The 19,885-nt window shown below is 44.3% G+C and overlaps 1 protein-coding gene across 1 annotated transcript in view; it reads left to right on the top strand.

Annotated features, from left to right (window-relative positions):
- Positions 1–19,885, top strand: part of LOC122248523 (CLIP-associating protein-like) — a 161,687-nt gene that overhangs the window by 114,708 nt on the left and 27,094 nt on the right. The window contains exon 3 of the mRNA XM_043008582.2: positions 18,663–18,768. Coding sequence (XP_042864516.1) covers positions 18,663–18,768 — 106 coding nt within the window. The remainder of the gene's footprint in view (positions 1–18,662; positions 18,769–19,885) is intronic.

Below are 19,885 nucleotides of genomic sequence, written 5' to 3'. Positions count from 1 at the left end.
CTCTACGTGGATGAGAGGAAGTTGATGTTGCACCCGTGTATACCTATGCAAGTCCCTTGTTGTGGTGTCGTGTTGGGTATCAGAAGGAGAAGGAAGATGTGGGTGAGGGAAAAGGAGAGGGAGAGATAGGGAGAGCGAGAGGGAGAGGGAAAGGGGAGGGCGAGAGGGAGAAGGGTGAGATGGAGAGGGAGAGAGGAGGGCGAGAGGGAGAGGGAGAGGGAGGGCGATAGAGAGAAAGAGACAGACTGATTGATTGACTGACTGACATCTGACCGACAAAAACACAGGCAGACGTACAACCTAGCTGACAGACAGACAGACAGCTTGACAGAAACAGAAAGGGAGTCATATTCACAGTGTTTCTCTGTATGTATCTTTGTCGGTTTGCTTGATATATATGAACTATATGCATACTGGTATAGAACTCCAGAGAAAAGTCAGTGGCTTGCGAGCGTCTCAAGGGCATGTCTAAGGGTATCTTGGAAAGCAATAAGAGTCCCCTTTCCTGCTTAGGAGCTTGGTCGTAAACCGCTAGGATACGGAGAGGATGGATGTTATCGGAGTGCCTTCCTAAATGGCGAGCGCCATGGGTTGGCGTGTGCGGTCAAGGGTATGTAGGAGAGTAGCCATTTATATCCGGGGAGGAGTCTTATAAGTAGTAGCAAGAGTAGTAACGGGAGTCGGATAACATTTAAGCAACATTTAGTAACATTTTAGACGTAGTAGTACGAGGGATAATAACATTATTAGCAGCAGTGAGGGCACTGGTAGTGATCATTACAGTAATGCCTTTGGTAATTAAAATATACGAACACCACGTGGGATTACACTTTGTAATTGCTTTTACCAGCTCGTAATTCATTATTCTTAATCATCTTACTGCCCTCATTCTCAGAGAAAGTCGCTCAGAAGGACCTCTCGGGACCAATTACCTGAAAGTCTTTCCTGTCCTGTCGCTCTAGGGATAGGCCGCACAGAGTCCTAGGGTTGGAAGGGGGGAGGGGGTAAAAGGCAGAGTAGGCATCCATATATATAGCCTACTTACCCGTATTCATCAATCCGCCTAACCACTCACGCATCTATCCGTTTATCCATTCAACCATCCCTTTTCCATAATTTCCATAATTTCCATAATTTCATTCGTCCATCTCCTCTTCCACATACACATCCATTCATAACATTCATGATGCGTACATACCTATTACGTGCGCACACACACACACATAATTGGATCCACTCCAAGGCCATCCCCTCAAGCTCCTCCTCAGGGCGGTTACGTGAGCTATTGCACAAATGGTCGGAACGTTTACAGAGCCATAAATGCGAAGAGATTGTCAAACGTTTTCCAGACATCACCTCACGTGTGTTTCTTCTTTTGATATTATTTGTTCTATGCCGCCCCTCTCAAGGAGAACCAACGTGTTTTTTTTTGTGGATGCCTTCTTTGTTTTGTATTGTTTTTAACTTCATGATCGGAGATTATTTTTGATGAAAAAATCATAAGGAAAGCCATTTAACATTCGTATGTAAACGTTTTCTGTGTTTGTTTATTCATATATATATATATATATATATATATATATATATATATATATACATACATACATACATACATATATATATATATATATATAATACATAATACATACATACATAACATATATATATACTATATATAATATATATATATAATATATATATAATATATATATATATATATATATATATATATATATATATATATATATATATATATATATATATATATATAATATACATATATATATACATTTACATATATATATATATATATATATATATATATATATATATATATATATATATATATATACACAAACACACACACTACATACATACATATACATACATACATACTATACATACACATACACACTCACATACACACACACTCACAACACACACACACACACACACACACACACACACACACACACACACACACACACACACACACACACACACACACACACATATACATATACATACATGCATACATACATACATGCATACATACATGCATGCATGCATACATACATACATACATACATACATACATACATACATACATACATACATATATTTTTTTGGATCCCGGCAATGGAATCGGGGATGCTAACTGATTAATATCTCCGCAGACTTATTAACTGGGTGTGTCCTCAGGGTTAGGAGAGGCTATGGAGACAATAGGAGAGGGGTGGGGGGCATACACATGTGCACTTGTGCAGCACGTGTGGCGAGATAACAAATAACAAATGACAAATGATATGAGGGTGATTTATCCAGAGAGTAGTTTTTGATAACTCATGTGAAGAAAATATGAGAATGCATTTATGATTTGCATTATTGTGATATTGATTGCATGATGTAATTTTGAAATAAAAGTGAAGAGCAGTTCCGCTTAATCTGCGGTGGGACGGCAGATGCCACGATTGAATTAACGGAGATTGTGTCTCCGTAGGAAGCATTTTAATCTCTGCTCCCCATGGTCGTTCCCCGCAGAGGCAGAGAGTTGATTGAAGAAGTAAGAAAATTGCAGAGAAAGAAAATTAGAAGAATGTGTAATACTCTTTTATTATATATTAGTAATGTATTTAATTTTTCATCTTCGCGTGTAGACGACTTGAGCAACGGTGCTTTTTAAAATTTTATCTAATGTTATATTTTCATATTATTCCTTCTCGTTTAGTGGTCTGGAAAGGCCTACTCAGCGATGTTTACAAACATTTACTCACGCTTACAGGGGGTGGGGGTGGGGGGTAGGGGGGCGTTTTCAATTATCCTCGGCCGCGACTCGATTCGGCTTGATTGTGTCGAGGGCAAACTAACCTTAAATTCTTTGCCTCTTGGGAGCTTTCGGGAAAAAACGGATCGTAAGCGTGCTATTCTTTAAGTTTATTTTTTTACGGGGTGGCGTTAGGGTGGGTTAGGTTGGTGGGTTAGGGGAGGGACTTAAACATGGCTTTAGGTGTGTGTGTGAGTGTTTGGGGCCCGGAGGTGGAGTAGGGGGTTGAATGATGGAGGGGAAAAAGTGAATGGGGGATTTTAGTGGCGGGGAAATCGGCGTTGATTGTTTGCGGTTGGCGTTTCGTCTTTTTTCTTCTCTTCAGTTTCCATTGCCTCCGTTTTTTGTTTTCCTTTTTGTTCTTGGCATCACCTTTATCGTTTGCTTTTCTTCGCATTCATGTTCCTTCAACTTTCGTCTTTTTTATTTCTCCTCTTTTTTTCTCCCTTATCTTTGTCCATTTTTTTTTATTTCTTAATTTTCCCTTTCCCCATCTTTTCCTTGTCCACCCTTTGTTCTCTTCTATTTTTCGGTACTTCTTTCTATCCTTCCACTTTCTCTTCCTCTTTCTCCCGTCGTCATGAGGCCAGTTTACCTTGCTCTTCAAACCCCATTAGAATAATATTTGATTCGGCCACATAATTACAAGTGGTGGCTAGCAATTCTTGGAACCATTATGGCGCAGCACCACTTTTTCGTTCCGATTATAAGGTTAATGTCCGAATCAGGCCCCCTCGGCGTTGACTTCGGGTCACATCCTTCGGCGAAGAGATTGTGCAAATTCCCCTGATTATTCGCTTTCCCGTTGGCGCGCCTCGTTGCAAGATCATTGCAGATCATGACTCGCTCGTCTTGCAAGGCTATGCTGTCGGTGATGTCCAATGGGTCGCGAACCATGGATCTCGGAGTTGATTGATGGATTTATTTTGTTTACTTATTTATTCATTTACTCATTAATGTATTCACTTGATTATTGTGTTTCCGTGTGGCAGGGAGTGGAAGTAGACGGCATGGAACCTGCTGGAATTGATCAGTGTCCTCGATCGGCTGAGTGACTCGGATGCCATTTGTTCATGTTTGAACGTGGAAACGAATAACGTTATGTTGAATACGTCATGCATGTGCTCGCGGTCATGCATGTTTCGAGATGACTGGCGGAGGAGCGAGGAGATTAAACCGAGGGATTATAGTCTTGCCACGACGTGCATGGCGAGTTTCCGGCGCTCTCCGCCCGATTGTGCAAATCTCCCTTTAGTTGTAAGTTGTAAGCACGCCTTCTTGCTTCTACTGTCTTGAGGAAATCTTTTTTTATTGGTGTTTTAATCTTCTTATTAGAAAAATATTTTTTGACGGCGTCGGTGTGAGGTGGAATGCATTATAGTGTCATGCCCTTAGACGAGTCTTGGGCGTAGCGACAGTGCGAGAAAGCAAGGGATGTGGAGTGCGTGCGCTTGGGATTCCTGGAGTGGGAGGGCGCCCGGGGCAGAGAAGGGCAGGGGAGGAGGGACCGCTAACACGGTAAAAGGAATGATGAGCGGAGAGAGCTTGGACGTTCACGCTGAATGAAGGATAATGCCGCATCGCTCGTCCCCTCTTCCCCTGCACCGGCTGGCCAATGTGATGTTATTGTGCGTCCACGACAGGATGACCTCTGGGCTCGAGTCAAAGGTCGCGGTCCGCGAGGGGTCTGGCGTGGTCGCAAGGCAGTTCCCGAAAGCACGCGAACTCAAGTAATTTCTTCGGGGAGAACGCAAGGTCAGTGTCCCCGCGTCGGGTCCGCCGGCGATGCGATGCTTCTGTTCTGTCACAACAATGGCCGTGACAGTTATGCCAAGGGGATGAATGATAAGACCTCGACAAAAACGGGTGAAGGAAGATGCAACTTCCTTCATGTCATCACTCTCCCTGGTTTCCGAACAGACGTGCCGGCACCAAACTTGCCGGCTCAAGGATGCCCACGCAGATTATATCAAGACGCATCCATAGAGTAGGTGAACCACAGGTGGAAGCAAAGACAAGGAGAAATAGGGGGGGGTGGGGTCGTGCAGAGCTACATAAACGGGATCCGAAGTCAGGGCTAGGGAGATATATGGAAACACTCAGAAAAGAGAGATAAGCAGAGATTAGAAAAGTAATATGGGTGAATGGTCAAGGTGAACTCAAGATGATAAACGTGGCAAGAATACTCGTGTAGGGATGCGGCTAAAGTAATTTATTGCTTGTTGCATTTTATCTTATTGAAGAGATGCAATATTGCTGTTGATTTCACGCCCCATTGTCTTTTATTTTTAAAAGATTTTAGTATTTGCGTCATTTCGCCTACGTGGGTAAATGAGTATCCATTCGCTTTTGTTGCTGAAATTAGGCAGAAAAACCTTCAACGTGCTGCCCACGCACAAAGCCAGATCAGCATTGTATTTTTTTCTTCTGCACAGCTTATGAGAATGATATCTAGACCAGGGAAACTAGCAGCAACCTTGCCTCACGACCCGCTATTATCGCTTTCACTCCCTCCTACACCCTCTTCGGTCGCCTGCTAAGCCCTTTTGGTCGGTTCCAACACCCACGGCTCGTCCTGTACTCCTTTACCTGTTGCTGTTTGCTTCATCATGTTCCACTTCTTCGTGTACGCGCTCATTCATACACTCGTGCACGCTTTGTTGCACTCGCTCGTTCATTCATTCTTTTGTTTATGTTCATTCTCTCTCGTCTCTTCACTTCTCTTCTCTCTTCTCTCTTCTTTTCTTGGCTTTTCTGTTTATTCCTGCTCTTCTCTTCTCTCCACTCCTATCCTATCCTCCCCTCCCCTCCCCTCCCCTCCCCCTCTCTTTCTCCATCTGTCTATCTAAAACTTTCTCTCTCTATCTCTCCCTCCCTCCCTCCCTCCCTCCCTCCCTCCCTCCCTCCCTCCCTCCTCCCTCGTCCCCTTACACATATAGACGTGCGCGCACTCTCACGTATACCAACACACACAAAAAGAGAAAAAAATCACGAGCAGCAATTTATTCATTAGCATGTACCACCACCCGCATTATGACGCCCGCCCCTTCATGATCCCTTGCACCTCAAACACACCCACAGATTTTCCTCGTTCTCGATGGCGCCATCTCTTCTCTACCTATCCTTCTTAACCTCTTTCTTCTCCTCCTCCTCCTGCTCCTTGTTCTTCTCCTCCCCCTCCTCCTTCTCCTATTCCATCTCCTCTTCCCCCTCCTCCTTCTCCTTTTCCATCTCCTCTTCCCCCTCCTCCGCCTCCTCCTCCTCCTCCTCCTCCTCCTCCTCCTCCTCCTCCTCCTCCTTCTTATCCTCCACCCCCTACCCCCTCCCAACGCCACCTCCTCCCACTTCCTCCCACCTCCTCCTATCTCCATCTCTACCTCCTCCCACCTCCACCTCCTCCCACCTCCACCTCCTCCTACCTCCACCTCCTCCCACCTCCTCCCACCTCCACCTCCTCCCACCTCCACCTCCTCCCATCTCCACCATCTCTACCATCTCCTCCCATCTCCACCATCTCCTCCCATCTCCGCCTTCTCCCCCGTCACCACCGCCTTCGCCATTGCCATTTTCGGCAACGTGAGCGAAGAGAATGTCAAGCACGACCCCGTTTGTGGTAAGGAGGAAATGCCACCTCGTTGGAGACTTTTTTTTCCTCTTTAGAATACTTATGCAACGATGAATTGATATGTGGAAAGGTAGTGTTCTATTTGGTGATGGCCGAGCGAGGCAAGCGGCGCCGGACCTTTATTTATCGTTATTACTCCTTCTCTATTTTGAACTTAGAAGAGCCGATGCCATTTCGTCACTCGCATGCGACTTCGCTGGTCGTTCGGCTAAAGTATAACCCCGAGCGGCGACCTGTATCCGGTGTAACAGTGCGGTGTAATGTTCCTGCTAACAGCGACCTTGCACGCGTTTGAGCAGAGACACGGGTGTTGCTGCGAGGTCCGCTTATTGACCAATGTATTCTGCTCTGAGCTCCTGCTGTGGGCTGTGCTGCAGGTGTTGTGGGGTGGAGCTGGAGGTTGTCACGAGTGGCTTTGATTCATTGGGTGTGAGGGGTAAATATAGAAGGTTGGAGGAGGGAGGGGGAGAAAACGGACAAGCGGGAAGAATGGACGAAGAAGAGGGAGGAAATGGGATATAGCACGACACCCCTGTCATATGTAGTTGTAGATATGGGTTAGCAGGAGGAGATAAATCGTGGTAGGGGGTAAGAGTGAGTGACAGAGAGAGAGAGAGAGAGAGAGAGAGAGAGAGAGAGAGAGAGAGAGAGAGAGAGAGAGAGAGAGAGAGAGAGAGAGAGAGAGAGAGAGAGAGAGAGAGATGAACTCAATGGAGGAAAGAGAGAGAAGACAGGTATGAGTTAGACCAGAAGAACGAGTGACTAGCTGAATAGGGTTTAAGGGGCCGTAAACACTGATACAGCCAAAAGGTAAAATGGCGTGGACCAATAGTATCAGGTCTCGTGTAGTCTCCCCCAGACAGCGTACCCAGGATGTCTTATTGAGTACCCGGATTGCCGCAAGCTGCAACCACGGAGAATGTACCAGAAATTGTGGTTATATATTTTTGGCGGATGGATAGCTCTGCAGATTTACGGTTTAGTGGTGGTAGGGGGGGGGATAAGAAAGAAGTGGGGGAGCAAGAGAGCCTGGTTGATACCGGCTTCTAAAATTGTATGCAATGGAATAGAAAATTCTCTCTCTTCTCTTTCCTCTCTCTCTCTCTCTCTCTCTCTCTCTCTCTCTCTCTCTCTCTCTCTCTCTCTCTCTCTCTCTCTCTCTCTCTCTCTCTCTCTCTCTCTCTCTCTCTCTCTCTCTCTCTCTCTCTTTCTCTCTCCGGTTCGTATCTTTCACACCAGGAAATAAGAAAATGTCAGGAAGAGGAAACGAATGATCAGATCAGCAGCACACCAAGAACAAGACTCATTGTGCCCTCCACCCCCCTCCTCCGCTCTTTCCTTCAACGCCTACAATTATCCTGTGTTAAATTCGTGTTAATTTCGCGGAAGGCTGGGCGCTAGTGTCAACCAGAGGCACGTAGGAGGGTGGGGGATTAGTGGAGGGAAAGAGTGAACGGGGGTGGGGGTTGTGGGGTTGGGGTGGGGGTGGAGAAGATACCTGTTTGTTTGTTTTTTTCTCCCTTTCCGTCTCGTTATCCATCCCCTTCCTCTTCTTTTTTATTAACATCTATTTCGTCTTCTCTATGTTTTATGTTACTTCAAATCCCGCGGTACGAGTGTTTTGAGTTGCATGCGTTTGCAACTCAAAACCTAAAGCAAGCATGCCCTTGTTTTATGCCCAGTTTCCCTTTTCCATATTTTTTTCTGGTTGATTCTATTTGATTTTTTTTTCCTTCGATCTATATCGTATTATTAAGTGCAATTTCAAATCATATACAGAATATACAATTGGAGGTAGATATTGGATTTATTCTGGACTTGCAATGTGCGTGCTAATAGCCTGCAATTAATCATCCTGATTGAGCTATGATTTTTCGCTTAATTCGCAAATGTCTAGTGTGTTGATATCTGATTAGATCAATACTATGCTAAATACAGTAAGCATAGAATCACATCTCTCTCCCTCTCTCTCTCTCTCTCTCTCTCTCTCTCTCTCTCTCTCTCTCTCTCTCTCTCTCTCTCTCTCTCTCTCTCTCTCTCTCTCTCTCTCTCTCTCTCTCTCTCTCTCCCTCCTTCCCTCCCATTCTCATTCCTATTCTCTCTCCCGCCCTTCCTAACGCCCTTCCCCCTTCCCCCTTCCCTCCCTCACCTCGCTCCCTTACTTCGCCCTTTTATAGATGAGTATATTTTTTTCATTGGAAATGTATTTTCGTATTTTGTTTGTTCCTTTGTGCAATTTATGGATGGAAGCTCTATTTTATTTTGCTTAAATAACGGTCTTAGGAGCTTTATTGTATCGCGACGATAATTCATACGCCTTTTCCTCGCTCTTAGTTCGAAAAAAGTAAGTGAATCTTCAAGCAAACAGCCCGTTTTGAATGCAAACACTCCAAGGACGGCGAGGGTGCGATTGGTGCCTTTATTTATGATCACGTTGGACTAGGAATTGGGGTTAATGCGGCCAGGTGGAATCGCTGCGACTCCGTGGGCGGGTAGGCGGATGGGCGAGTGGGCGGGTGGGTGCGCCGGTCTCTCGTGGGTGGGTGCAGCAAGCTTGACTGGTCGAGCGACAAACGCAACTTCAAATTCCGAGAGAAACTAATGGATTGTTTGATGGATTGATGGGAGAGGCTTGGGGCGAGCCGGGTAAGACACGTGCCAGGTTGAAGGAGTCTTGATGAGGGAGGCGTATTGCACACGGCAAGGTGGGATGCGGCTCACATCTGCTCGTGTCTCATATGATCACCTGTCGTCTCTCTTTGCTTTTCTCTTTGTCGTCTATCGTCTCACTTGACCAACTGTTGTCTTATCTCTGAGTAATGTTTCGTCTCTCTCATGTCTCTAGCCAATGTCTCGTCTCTCTTTGACCAACTGACTAAATGGCTTGTCTCTTTGGCCAAATGTTTTATCTCTCTGGCCAACTGTCGGTTCTCTCTGACCACTCTCGTCTCTCTCTGGCCAACTCTCGTATCTCTGACAATTCGTTTGTCATGTGGCCATCTACCGTCTCTTTGACCAGCTATTATCTCCTTACCCTCTGTTGTCTCTCATGACCAGCTGTTCTTCTCTAGTCGTTCTCTCTGTTACCACCAGCGGCGCGTGGAAGTGAACTCGAGTTGCAGGGAGTTGCGTGGAGTTTGCTTTGATGCTTCGGAGAGTTTCGTTGGGTGCGAGGAGGAATTTCAGAGTGGCACTGTCTCCTGCCTCTTTCGAGCCGCTCGTTATGGAGGGAGGTTGAATTGTCTTTTCATCGTGTTGACTTATTTACTATTTTGTTTTATTTTAATCGTAGAACTGTATGCGCGATTTCCTCTTTTTGTTGCGAGTCTCATTATCAAGTTTCGTTGTTGGTGCGTGTTGATACGGACATGACGTGTGTCGTCAAGCAAGAAAACAATTGTCTTTGACTGCGTTTTAACCACACAGTGACCGACTTACACAATAAAGTCTGACGAAACCTAACCGCAATAAGCAATGCTTGTGTGCGCATGCGTATCTGCCTACATGGGAACGAGGTGTGGCTGAGCTATAGTGACACTTGATTTCTTTTTCTGAATAGATGTAACCCCCCCCCCCCTCTCTCTCTCTCTCTCTCTCTCTCTCTCTCTCTCTCTCTCTCTCTCTCTCTCTCTCTCTCTCTCTCTCTCTCTCTCTCTCTCTCTCTCTCTCTCTCTCCCTCTCTCCTCTCTCTCTCTCCCCTCCCCCTCTATTTCTCCTCTCTCTCCTCTCTTCTCTCTCTCTCCTCTCTCTCTCTCCTCCTCCCTCTCCCTCTCTCTCTCTCTCTCCTCTCTCTCCTCTCTCTCCTCTCTCTCTCTCTCCTCTCTCTCTCTCTCCCTCTCTCTCCCCCCCCCTCTCCCTCCTCCTCTCTCTCTCTCCCTCTCCTCTTCTCTCTCTCTCTCTCCTCTTCTCTCTCTCCTCTCTCCTCTCTCCTCTCTCTTCTCTCCTCTCTCCTCTTCTCTCCTCTCCTCTCTCCTCTCTCTCTCCTCTCTCTCTCTCTCCTCTCCTCTCCTCTCTCTCCTCTTCTCTCTCTCTCTCCCCTCTTCTCTCTCTCTCTCCCCTCTTCTCTCTCTCTCTCCCCTCTTCTCTCTCTCTCTCTCTCCTCTCTCCTCTCCCCTCTTCTCTCTCTCTCTCTCTCTCTCTCTCTCTCTCTCTCTCTCTCTCTCTCTCTCTCTCTCTCTCTCTCTCTCTCTCTCTCTCTCTCTTCCCACCCTTACTTTCCCCCTCTCCCACCTTCCCTTTCTCCCTCTCTCTTTTCCAGTCGCCGTGGATAATGTGATCAGGGCGATGGACGAAGTCAATAATATGGAGTGTTTTCCCGTGCAACACACCGGCCTCTGACTCACACTCCCGCCCACCTCCTTTACCCCCGCCCCCTCCCCTTCACCCACTTACCCCGAACTCATACTTACAAAACCTCGCCCTATAATGGTGTTTTTTTTTCGTTACTGTTTATTGTTATTGTTATCGTCGTCGTCTCTATCTCCATCGTTGTCGTCGTCGCCATCATCATCATCATCATCATCATCATCATCATCATCATCATAATCATCACCCCCACCATCACCATCATCAGGGTAAAGCTTATGAAATGGGGGTTTGAAGAATAGGGCAACTAGTGACAGTCCGTTGGTTTGGCATTGTGTATTTGAAATTATATTGGTGCTTTTGCTACAGATTAGTAGTATAGTTATAGCTGTTGTAAATGTATGTGCTGATGATGCTAACATTTGTCTTGCTACTAATTCTGAATATAATGCAACTGCTAACATTACATTGTAACATTGCTGCTAGTACTGATGCTGTTACTTCTACTGCTACTATACTGCTGCAGAAACTACTGCAATGTATAATTATGTTACAACCAATGTTGCTATTCGTATGACTACTGTTACTGCTGCTATTATTTCTACTCATACTGTTGTTGATACCACTACTCAATCAACACTGCTGCTACAACTGCTGCTGCTGTTGTTGGATTCGCACGCCTAAAATAGGATCAGAATTATATTATATTCGATATGCCCGGACTAGTTTCTTTCGATTGAGACCGCAAGGAATTACTATGTTTATCTGGGAAATTAATACGATTGCAAGGTCCTTTGCCTGATCACGAACTTATCTGCGTCCCCGGAATTCATCATTTACTTTATGGCGTGAGTGCGTGCAGAGACCGCCCTTCTGGGGGGCTAGTGTTTGCGCCGAGCTCATATGGCGTAACAGGGATCGCCCTGTGACACTGGGAGAGTTTGCTTGCATTCTTACTTGCTTGCTTACTTGCTTTCCTGTTTGTTTCTTGCCCATTGCATCACATAACGGATGCGTGTGCGAGCGTGAGGATGCACTCCTTTACTTGGAGGACTCTGAGTGGCCAGCGCTGACTCGTGGATGCCGCTCCTCATGTCCCAGCATGCATGGCGCCGAGATTGTGCTTGGATCTGGCAGAGGGTCGGGTCGGATCGTCGACGTAACGTGATCCCGCACCGCCGTCTCCGCTTTCTTTAAGCTCTGGCTGCCATGCCCCCTCCCTCATGCTATTTCCCTTCGCTCTCTCTCTCTCTCTCTCTCTCTCTCTCTCTCTCTCTCTCTCTCTCTCTCTCTCTCTCTCTCTCTCTCTCTCTCTCTCTCTCTCTCTCTCTCTCTCTCTCTCTCTCTCTCTCTCTCCATCCCCTATTTTTTCTCTCATCCTTTCCCTCTCCATCCTCTATTTTTTCTCTCATCTTTTCCCTCTCCCTTCCTTTCTCTTTTCCCTTCCTCTCTCTCTTCTTCCGTCTCACTTCCCCTCCTCTCACTCCTCTCTCTTTCATCCCCGGTACCCTTGAGCACAGGCACAGAAGTTAGCTAAAGTACATGAATGATGAATGTTGATTGTTGACTCATCACCTGCAACCGCCTAACCTAATTTTAGCTCGCGTTTACTAAGTACGGTTGTGAATCATCTGCTAAAGAATCGTATGTGTTGTTTTCCCCTTCCTATCCTTCTTTCTTTCATGAAAATAGAACTTGGTTTTCTTTGATGAACAAGTGAAACAGGTAATGGATGGGATGAGACTCTCTCTCTCTCTCTCTCTTTCTCTCTCTCTCTCTCTCTCTCTCTCTCTCTCTCTCTCTCTTTCTCTCTCTGTGTTTGTGTAAAAGAGATAGATAGATATAGAGATAGAGAGAGTGAGAGGGAGATTGAGTATGTGTATGTATGTATGTATGTGTGCGTGTTTATGATTATGAGTGTGTAAATTAGACCTGTACATAGACACACATAATGTACATTTCCATACTCTGCATGATTGGTATCTTCTTGAAATTGGCATCGCGTTGATATTAAAAATCTCGTGTCTTGCGGGTAGTGTTTTCTTTCTTTCTTTCGCCGAAGGAATTTCGAGGTAAGAAGACACGAACGTCTCGCAACGTGACGCAGAGCGCTCACGTTACTCGCCACTCACGTACCGAAAGCGCGTGTCGTAATTGTTTTTTTTTTCTTCTTCTGTGCCACACCTTTCGTCTTGCGCGGGTCTGATGATGCGCCCGTCGTCTTATTCGGTGTGTGCGATGTCACGCCGTTCATCTTGTGCGGGTGTGGTGTTACGCTTATCGTCTTTAATGCAGGTGGTGTGATGTGCGGCGGTTCAGTAGCGGGTGTGGAAGACGACCGGCGAGAGTGGGTCGGATTTGATTAGGAGGATTAGTAGATGGTGAAGGATAGCTGGATTGTTTTGAATGGATTGTGTGTGCGTGCGTGCGTGCGTGCTCGCGTGGTCTGTCAATGGGTATGTATGTGTTTGTATGACTGTGTGTATGTGTGGTCACGCGTTTATTTATGTTCATGTCCATGTATGTCTCCATGAGTATTTGTATGTATGAGTGTGTGCAAAGATGAGTCAGCCAGCCGGGCGCCTCCGGTGGGGGTGTGACGTGGTTCCCTTCTTATTGATCACCCTGTCTGCCCCCGCCGCCGTCCCTAGATGTGTCTAGCACCCAATCTTTGTCTACTCTCCACTCTGCCACGGATCCTAGAAGTGCCTAAATGTCTACCGTGCAAGACTAAGATCGCATGTCTTTTCGGCTCACTTGGCTATCGCTGCCTTCCGTCGCCTTCCTTGCGATCGGTCACTGACCCGAGATAACCCCACACCGAGCTCTGTCCTTATCCAGCATCCTAACCCAGCCACACCTCTCTCCTTATCCAGCATCCTGCTATGTATTCATCCTTCTGGTAATCCCATGGTAACCTATATTTACCACGCGTAGCTCTAGGTAGACCGAGAAAACAAAATACGTGCTTAAGCTCTAATGATTTAGGTGTTTTTCCTATAGCCGTTGAGCCTAGATCGGGCTACTCCGCGCCGGACCGGACCCCACCCCCTACGCGCGCACAAGCACATGCTCCGAGAGTGAGTCATGCTGGCTAGCCGCATCGATTCCGAAACGTTTACCTATGTACCTGCGGCGTACGTGTGGGTCGGGGAGGGAGAGAGAGGCAGAGGGGTAGGTAGAGATGGAATAAAGTGAGAGAGATAGATAGATAGATAGATAGATAGGGGGGGGGGGCAGAGCGAAACGAGCGAGAGCGACGTACGATGAGGAAGGGAGAGAGCGAGAGAGAGAGAGAGAGAGAGAGAGAGAGAGAGAGAGAGAGAGAGAGAGAGAGAGAGAGAGAGAGAGAGAGAGAGAGAGAGGCAGAGCGAAACTAGGGCTAGAGCGACGTACGATGAAGGAGAAAGAGGAGAAAGAGAGACAGGATGAATGATTCATAGTGACGTAAAGAGGTCCTCGGCGGTTTAGTAAGCCAGAAAGGGTTGACAGAAAATAAACATGTTAAGTGACTGATTAATATCTAAAAAAAAATAAATGTCTTAAAGATAGATCCTCCAGAAAATACTCGAGAAAAGGGGGACCACGCCAGCTCACCGTCGCGAAGAGATGGAGTCAGACGGGCAGCAGACAGAGATAAGCAAGCAGACAAATAGAAGTGACTCATACTGACTGTAGGATGCGTCGAGAAGGAGAAAAGTAGAACTAGGGAGCCAAGTCTTCGTTCACATACCTCTTTCCTATTTTGTTTTCGTGTTTATCAGCGAGAATGGGGGGTGATTAAGGGATATAAGGCGGGTCCTTCCTGGCCAGCCCACTATTCCAGATAACATGGGTAGAGAAGAGACCGAAGTGCTGTGGTCATTTTTTCCCATTATGTTGCGTCTGTTGTCGTGTGCACTCTCTTTATATTTTTCTTTCTCTTTCTCTCTATTTCTTTTTTTTTCTCTTTATACCTTTATTCGTTCATTTATTCATTCCTCTCTCTCTCTTTCTCTCTCTTTTTATCTCTCTCTCTCTCTCTCTCTCTCCCTCTCTCTCTCTCTCTCTCCCTCTCCCTCTCCCTCTCCCTCTCCCTCTCTCTCTCTCTCTTCTCTCTCTCTCTCTCTCTCTCTCTCTCTCTCTCTCTCTCTCTCTCTCTCTCTCTCTCTCTCTCTCTCTCTCTCTCTCTCTCTTCCTCTCTCTCCCTCTCTCCCTCCCTCCCTCCCTCCCTGTCCGTTCTTCTCCCAACACACGCAACACCGCCAAGACGACCTGGAACAGCCAACCCTCGACCGCCGCGCACTCCTTCCCAAGGGATGGCTACGTCCCCCCTTTTCCGCCTTCCTCATTAGTCCGGTGTTCTTCCCAACTACCTCGGTATTAGGCCACCACGCGATCAGCTGAGAGACAAACAGGACGTGTCACGCTAGGGGGGTTAAGTGGGTACTCTGGCTCCTTAACCCATTGCCGACGGGGGATAGATTTGCTTACACAGGCTCCAGGATGAGTTTTATTTCTGATCGAGGCAGCTTCTGCAACATAATTTGATTTTTCCCACTCCCTTTTCGCCACTCATTGTAGAGCTAGAGACATTTTTGTGTTTTGTTTTTTTGTGTGTTTTACTATTTTTAGAAATTTATATCTGTCATATCACAGGCTCCATCAATTCTGCAGTTGACTAAAATTGTAGTTGAGGGTCCATATCAACTCATTTTTTTTCTTTACACTCAATGTGATAGAATTATTACTGTTTTAGGGGGGACAAAAAAACAACTTTATTTTTTCGTATTTCTGTGCTGTCACGAACAAACACGAAACTTATAACCATCCAAAATGAAGAGGTTGGGAAGAGGAAGGAAACTTGTGCTTTTGGCAGTGAGTGCCACAAGAAAAGGCATCCATACTGGCACAGGGTCACATTGTATGCATTGGGCATGGTGTGAGTCACCTTCCTCCTCTCGTTCGGTCTGCACATCTTTCATCTGCGGTACTTTAGAGCAAGAGGTCGGGAACTTGCGATGTGCCATCACTCTACAAAGATAGTGCTTGCTAGAGACCGTAGATGGGTGCCATTCAAGGCTCTCTCTCCTGCTGGTGCTAGAAGAAAGTGGTGCCATCTAGGTTTTGTAAGTGAGTTGAAAACCATTTTGCTTATTATTACGGCAGTTATAATAATTATGACTGCAATTGTCAACATCACTCACTCATTACTTATAGTACAATAAAATAACATAGTGATCCAGAATCCCCGAACGCCATGACGCCCATTGTCAGGCAAGAGGTCCTGCGTCATGTATGACAAAAAAACACGTCATCCGTCGTTAACGGGTTAACCAGCAACGCACGCTTCATCATGTTATCCTTTGGCACTCCATCTACAGGTCGTAGTTAATGTGGGAACATCAGCGAATGTTGATGAATGAGTGAAAAATGTGGATGGGGAGGAGGAGGAACGGATGAGGAAGAGGGTGTGATGGCAGCAAAGAAGAGGAATTAAGTAAAATTATATGGACGAGAAACAGACCGAAAAGGAGATGAAAATGAGGAAAGGTGGTAACAGAGAGGATGAAGGGAAACAGAAACATAGAGAGAGAGTGTGTTTGTGCGCGTGCGTGCGAAACAAGGAAATTTGTGTTCTTAATCTATGAATGACAAATGTTTAATGAGTGCCGTATATATGCTTTATTGAACCAGTATCCCGACTGCCGGTGGGTACTCCCAGGCCGAAAGTCCGCGTTCGGATCGTTACGTAATTGCAATAATAAGCTTAAGAGCAATTTATGTGACACCAATGAAACCATCATCGCTGTGGACGCCATTATTTTCTTCGTCTTTCCCGTGCACATTTCTTTCGTTACGGTCGCTCTATATTATTTTTCCGAATAGCAGGTTTCCTCCCCCGAATCCGCCTACTGTTGGTCCATTGGAGGGACGGAGACAGGTGCGGCGGCGTGGATGTGTGCGGATTCGCCGGATTATGGATTTGCCGATTCTTTTTTTTCGTATTTTTAATTCAGGCAAAAAAAGGAAATGTGCCATTCATACGGTTTTGTAACTGTGTATTTGTTTTTATCATTTCATTTTTTCATTCTTTCTTGCGTTATTCTTTTTCTTCATTTGTTGTCGAATGTTGAATTGAATGCAGATGAAAAGGGAAAAGGAAGGGATGGCGTGACAGCAAAAGGTATGACTTGACGTAATATGTCGGGATGTCATGGAAAGGGGAAGTTTTGGAGAAGGGGAGGAGAAGGGGGTGATGGTGGTCTGTGGGAGAGGGGGGGGCGTTCCATGGCTCAGGGACTGTAAGTTGAGGTAATAAGGGTCACGGCACGGGAGTAGACCGTCAGGGAAAGAGTTCGGGCCATTGCGCTGGTATGTAAAATAACCATGATTAGGATTACATGACGTTTTTTTTTACTTTAGCGTCGAGGGAGAGGAGTTACGTGTGGGTGCTAACTTTTTATGCAGTGAATATCATGGACGTGTACACGTTTTTTTTTTCTTTTTTTTTCCGCACACACACACGCACACGCTCTCTCTCTCTCTCTCTCTCTCTCTCTCTCTCTCTCTCTCTCTCTCTCTCTCTCTCTCTCTCTCTCTCTCTCTCTCTCTCTCTCTCTCTCTCTCTCTCTCTCTCTCTCTCTCTCTCTCTCTCTCTCTCTCTCGTATAATAAATTTCACTACGCCTCTAGCTATTCGTAAATGCAACGTCATGATTGCCAGTGAACTATGCTCCGAATTTTTCAAGTATATAGGTTATCAAGGCTGCATTTGTTAAGTTTATTCCACGTAGCAAACTCGACCGCTTTTGGCGTTTGTCATTGTCATGCCCTTTGGTGTTGCGCTATGAAAAATGCACTTAATGAAAAACATTTCTTCGGTTATTTTTTCGTTCTCTAGTTTTCTTTTTCCATCCTACTCTTGGAGACCTCAGTGTGGATGTCGTTAATTCCTATTCCTCATCCCACGCTAGATGATTCTTGCGGTCTCAAAACACACTATGCAGCGCTTGTACGGTCCCCTTTCTTCTCCCTTCCCCTTCCCGTTATTGCATTGGCTCAGTGTTGACAGGTGACGTCGAAGGAACGAGAGTAGGGGATGGAAAGAAAAGCAGATTATTAAATGTGTGAAGAAGAAAAAGGATATGGGGATTGATAATGGAAGAGGGAAAGGAAGAGAGGAAAGGATAAAAACAAATAGCAAAAGATAGAGCGGCAGAGGGAAGGCACGATTAATAAACCGGCCTCGACATGGCCAGGAAATTAACCCGCGATTGTACACCGAGAAGGGTCACGGGGTTGGGTCATTAGTGTCACCTTTGCGTTGTTTACAGACCTGTGGCGATTGTCCTGAGCACTCACCTTCGCTTGGTGGTTTGCTCATAATGTGCGTGGCCATGTGGTCCGTTTCTTGCTTCTTCTTTGTGTGGGAACAGATTTCGTCTGTGTTGAAGCGAATCGTTTGTCTTTTGTTATTTTAGATGACGTGCTCAGTACGCTCAATAGATTCGTTGGTTTTATTTTTTATAAGAGGCTTGCCTAATATGGAGATTAGATATATTTCTGACTCGATGAAACTATGTATTTACATCATCTAAATTAATGCCAGTGATAAAGGGAACAGATGGTTTTCCCCTGGATCGAAAATCCTGCTTGACCTTCACAAAGATTGAACTTAAAAAAGGGTTTTTAAACTCTCCTGGGAAAATTCAGACCTTGAAAGTTTTATGGCCAGGGTAATGAAAGTTAATGTTCATACTCAGAAATGCACTTGGATGAAAACCATTTCTTCAATAGCTTTATTTTTATTTTTTTAAAACTATTAACTCGACAGCTGAATAATAGTAATTATATTCAGCTGTCGAACCATTTGTTATCCTTAGATGAGGTATGATTCAAAGTGTACTAATTATGGTATTAATTTCAGGTGACCTTGAATGGGCTGGAGGTGATGACCTTCATGGTGGATCGCATGAAGGAGGACTTTCGACCTTATCTCTCTTCTGTTGTTCCGTCAGTGGCTGACAGATTAGGTAGGTGGAAGTAGTGATTGGTTTAATGCTCTTGCTATTTCTGTTATTATTATTATTGTCAAATATTATCATCATAATTATAATTATAAAAGTAATATTAATGGTTATTATTATAGTATTGTTATTATAATTATCATTATCATCAGCATTTTATCATTATTATTACCATTATGTTTATTTGTGTTATTTTTTCCATTATTAATTTTGATTGCAGTTATTATGATGTTAATAATAATGAAAATGAAGATATTATGATAATGTGAATCATGAGAATCATGATGATAATAATAATAATAATGACAAGGATTAGTATAATAATTATGAAAATGATAGTAGTAATAATGATAATGATTAGGTAAAGAATGATATTGTTATTGTTAATCATTATTATTATTATTATTGTTATCATTATTATTATTATATTTGTATTATTATTGTTATCATTATTATTATTGTTATCATTATTATGATTGTTATTATTATTATCATTATCATTATTTTATTATCATTATTATCATTATTATTACTGTTTTTATTATTGATACAGTTACTGTTATTATGATCATTATTAATGCTGTTTTTAACATTATTAGAGATTTTCCATTGTCATTTTCCACTCCATTTCCATTGTTTATATGGTGATAATAGTTATTTTCTCTTGTGTTCATGTTCAATTTCTCTAATATGTTGAATTTGGAATTCTTGCAAAAACTACAATTGTGTGTTTGAGATTAATGAGATTACATTTTAAAATCTATATGGTAACTAAGCAGATGCTTTAGAAGTTTTGCAAGAATTCAAACTTCACAAAAAAAAAATATATATCATATTTTCAAATATTTTCTTGAATTGAGTTTTAAAAATGTATCCATTACCTTAATGTCTATTAATGCAAGTTGAGGGAATTCTTTAAGGAGATATATTTACATATTTTTCAAATCTTACTTTATTTTATTTTTGTTGTTCACTGGCATCTTGATCCATTAAATTGTTTTATGATTTGTATATTTCTCTTTTACTCACACTGCTTTTGTTACTTAAATGTTTGTGTACATTTCACAAAATGTTCAATTAGACATCCACAAAGTATACCAAATTAGGTAATGTTATATATTTA

This window comes from Penaeus japonicus, unplaced genomic scaffold (genome assembly GCF_977035675.1).
Source record: "Penaeus japonicus unplaced genomic scaffold, GWHDUDI00000001_assembly GWHDUDI00000005, whole genome shotgun sequence".
Taxonomy (NCBI): Eukaryota; Metazoa; Arthropoda; class Malacostraca; order Decapoda; family Penaeidae; genus Penaeus; species Penaeus japonicus.
This window is presented reverse-complemented; position numbering and strand designations above follow the sequence as displayed.